The 4299-nt window shown below is 43.6% G+C and overlaps 1 protein-coding gene across 1 annotated transcript; it reads right to left on the bottom strand.

The window, feature by feature from the left end:
• Window positions 1-4299, bottom strand: LOC119123381 (leucine-rich repeat-containing protein 3-like). Its single transcript, XM_037252423.1, has 3 exons — window positions 3932-4299; window positions 2371-2481; window positions 1-2124 (listed from the first exon to the last, which is right to left on the bottom strand). The coding sequence occupies exons 2-3, from the start codon at window positions 2399-2401 to the stop codon at window positions 1331-1333; spliced, it is 825 nt and encodes a 274-aa protein (XP_037108318.1). The 5' UTR covers window positions 2402-2481; window positions 3932-4299; the 3' UTR covers window positions 1-1330.

Genomic DNA, 4299 nt, shown 5'->3' with positions numbered 1-4299 from the left:
TCCATGTACAGATTTATTGTGACGCTCACATGACAATAACAAACTGATTTTTCTGACCTAATGATAATACAAACAACACAAATATTGTACTCATGATACAACAGATTGTCACACAAAACACATTACGCTACATTTAGAGTTGGTTTTGACGATACAAAGTGCAAACATTATGTCACACAAAAGACAAGCATGGGGAAAAATATTTTTTTATTATGAGTTGGTTTTTACTCACAAACGCACACGCACATACACACACACACGCAGACACACACAACTTAGATGAGAGGTGATAGTGTTTGGAAAAAAGGCAAGTAGGCACTTGAGAGAAATTTTGATTTGGGACCAGCGTTACATTTGTCTCACATCATCAAAAAATGAATAAAGTGGATACGGCACACTTTGAAACCTCTCAAATAGATGCCATATATTCTACTCAAAGAATAAAGTGATAAACCTATCAGAATAAAATTGTATTAAACTTCTGAGAATTTTTGGAATGTCAACTTTTCCACACAGACTTTCAAGCTTTTTTTTTGTAATATTACATTATTTGTTTTAAATGACTTTTAAAACCATAGTACAATATGGAGACACTCAACCTGGAAGCCAAGACAATCAACATGTATTACATTTTGAAATTTTGTTTTACATCTTTTATTCTTTTATAAATACAAGACAGCTACCAAGACTCTGGCCTGTATTTTGGAAATAATACATTCCTGAGGAGAAATCAACAGTTGTTTTGGTCCAGTGCTAAAAATCCAAATAATAATAAATAAGAAAACAAATACCAAATAATAAAAGACATTAAATCACCACCTCAATAAAACAATGGTGTAAAAATAAAGCACCTTCTTGATCAATAAAATAAAAATAATCACCTGTTCAATCAATTAAAACAAACTGTGCTCCACATGTACGTATTAGCATCAGTTAAGTGCTATACACACGCCAATGCCAGATGATGATGATTACAATGATGATGATGATGACAAGCTCATTTCTGAAGACTCACTGAGTCACCATTTGACCTTGATGAAACAATGAAGAGGACAGTAGAGGGCACAGTGGAATCAAATAAAGGGAAAGATCACTGCAGCAAAAAGAGTCAGCAAAAATCTTGCAGTTGTGTTGATTAGTTCATTTTTCTCTACAGTGAACCCCCGCTACATTGAGGTTCATCTTTCGTGGCCCAACCATGTCTTGATTAGTTTTCACTGACCTACTAGTCTGTCCCCTGGTGGCTTGATATCGTCAGGTGTGCTGTCGCCATCTAGCGGTGGGGGCTGAAGCGCAGTCACAGCTTCTCTCAAGGCAAAATTGATTCCATTCAGAAACCGGTGCTAAGGGTGTCTGTCTCCGTGGGGGTCTTACGGGGACTCGGTAGGCTCTTCAGGTACTCCAGATGCCGGCGGGCCTCGGCCTGGTTCTGCCTGACGTAGTAGACCACGTACACGATGACCATGAAGAACCACACAAACATGGTGACCAGCATGGCCACGTCGGTGGTCTTGCGCTGCAGGCTGCAGAAATTCACACCAGAGTGCAGGAGTCGAACTAGAGGCTGCCCGGCGTGCTCTCCCAGAACGCCCGGGTCCTCCCAGCGGCTGGTCTCGCCCAGCCCACGCACGGAGCTCTCGCAGACAATTCCGTTGACCGTCTCGGCTTCCAGGTTGAGCGTCTCAACGAGTTCCTGGAGCATACAGTCGCAGTGCCAGGGGTTGTGGTACAGGCGCATCTTGGCCCGCGTGCCCCCAAACTCGTCTCGGCTGGCTTGCCTCAGCTGGTTGTGGGACAGGTCCAGGAGGCGCAGTTCGGGGCCCAAATGGCGCAGCGCCCCAGAGGACAGTGAGTCGATGCGATTGTGCGCCAGGTGGAGGTCCTGCAGGTGGACCAGCTCCACAAAAGCACTCTCGGGGAGATTCTGGATGTTGTTGTGCTCCAGGTGCAGGGACACCGTGTCCAGCGGAATCCCTTTGGGCACTTCCTGAAGGCCGGCGTCCGAGCACAGCACGGTGGCCGTGTCCCAGACGCAGTGGCAGCCGTCGGGACACTGCAGCCGGGCCGGGCTCCACAAGGAGATGAAAAACAAAACTCTGCATAGCCACGGCACCAGATCGCCTCCTAACACAGACAATGGGGGTGGGGGGGACATGATGAGAGAGCAAGCGAGACATACAGGAAGCAAGCGAGGGAAGAAAGAGTTAGAACATGACTATTAATATTAAAAATATTGTCACAGTCTAAAAAAAAAAAATCATTACATAGTTTCATAAATTAGTCGCTCATTATTATGATAACATGACTTGCTTTGTTGGGGTGTGCATTTTCTGTGGAAGTCGGGTAGGGCAGACAGATGGACAGGCTCACCTGGTCTTCTTGTTTTCGAGGTCTGCTCCATGGCCGCTGTGGCAGAACTGGGCACATGGCCTCGGCGTAGCCCTCCGACAAGCACCTTCACTCAGACGTCACTGCCGCCGTCTGGCAGGAAGGGGAAAAGGAAATTTAGGAAAAGGCGCATTTTCCGGCACAAGGACCTTTTGAAGGAGACGCTATTATTGAGGCAGACAGAAATAAAAGGGTCGTCACTGGGTCCACTTTAGAAGCAAGTGACCTTATTTTCCAGTTCAATCTTATCACTCTGTGTATTACTGAACACTCTGGGCTCTCTGCCGGTCATTTTTGCTCAAACATCAACGTTATGTCATTTCCAACTTTCAATATATCAAGACTGAACAGCATGAAGAACATGACCTAACAATTTTCCTGAATTGAATTGAACACAATGGGGAACTGTTGTGCAAACAGCAAATGTTTAATTTGTGCATGATTAATCCAAGCTGCTCTCTGTCTGGCTTTTCACACAGAATAAAAGAATCACATGACACTCTTCTATAGCTCTGTTTATCTTCCTATGATGTCTCAGCCCCTTCATCATATTTCATGGCGGTGCCGCTGCAAATTACGCATGCATTGTGAGGATGGAGGTTAGAAAAAACGGGTGGGAATGATTCGTAAGTAAGGCTATTACCAGTGAGAACATCAATCCAGCTGGAGTCTCACGGCGTCAATAAGAGACACAGCACGGACAACCAGGGCAGCCTTGGTCAAGGGGGAGCGGCTGCTCCAATGCATTTAAAACGTTACACAAGACGCACCAAGGTTGTGAATCACACTAAGCAGGACTGTGTATTTAAAAAAATAGTGTGAAGGGGAATAAAAACTTTAAAAGTTTTTTTTTTTAAGATCACATTTTCTATTCACTAATTGAAGGCCAAGGGTTTAAAGCCAAACAATTGGAGGGTTTTTACTTTCTGGATCTGGATTTCGCATCTCTGACAATACCAATATAACAGAAAGACTTAACAGACAAAATCATCATGTATGTTTAAAAAAGCACATTAAAGGTCTTGCAAAAATCTGCTATCTTAATGCTGACACACACTGCAAAATGCTGTTCACTGGCTAACAAAAGCAGCAGAAATATTGCGCTGATTATAAATTTCTACAGAAATTATACACAATAGCACCACATGAAAAAAATACAACATCGAACATATTCTTTATCCTTTGTGAAGACGTTTTATAGTCAAACCCATGTGGAGTATCTGTATTCTACCGCCCCCTGGTGGCCAAGGCAAATACCAGAATTACAGATGAATTAAGTGTCAGCTATTTACATATTGGACAGACAGCATGCAAATCAACAACAAATCATCGTCATCATCATCAAATGTGTTGTGATACACAGAGAGGAAGGAGACTTGACACAATTACACATTCCCCTCCAATTAGTTTTTAATACACTACATGGCAAACACACTTAGAAAAACAACATTCAGTCCATGCACACGACGTACTAGATTCGCATTTCAACAACATAAAGCATCTAATTAAATATTGGACAAACTCCAGACATGGATCAACTTACGCGTGAATGGGTTCCTCTGAAGTTTGTCGTCCAATTTTCTGGAATCCTTTGAAAGGATTTCCAGTGCCGTTTCAACCAAAGCTGACTGGACGTCGTCTTCGGGTAGTACAGATAAAAAAACAAATGTTAACATCTACTCCGCTGCGTCTGCATGAGGCGCGCACCAGAGACTGGAGTGCAAGCGAGGGACGTCAGTTGGTAATAAAGACGAGTGGGCGTGTCCCAGTTTCTCTTTCTCTTCTCTTTTTATCTCCCGAGGAGCATCTCACGTGTCATCATCGTCGCTTACGCGCCACATGTATTATTTTCTTATAGTGCATGTGGTCTCTTCTGCGGAGACGTCAGAAGGCGAACGAAGGCATGAATAT

Source organism: Syngnathus acus, chromosome 5, assembly GCF_901709675.1.
Source record: "Syngnathus acus chromosome 5, fSynAcu1.2, whole genome shotgun sequence".
NCBI classification, from domain to species: Eukaryota; Metazoa; Chordata; class Actinopteri; order Syngnathiformes; family Syngnathidae; genus Syngnathus; species Syngnathus acus.
Note: the sequence above shows the minus strand (reverse complement) of the source record. Positions and strands in the feature narration are given on the sequence as shown.

What these genes read in the sequence shown, in the direction of transcription:
- LOC119123381 (XM_037252423.1), bottom strand. Translation starts at nt 2,401, where the DNA reads ATGGAGCAGACCTCGAAAACAAGAAGACCAG. An exon ending in CTCGAAAACAAGAAGACCAG is followed by an intron (nt 2,125 to 2,370) that starts GTGAGCCTGTCC and finishes TGTCTGTGTTAG; the next exon opens with GAGGCGATCTGGTGCCGTGG.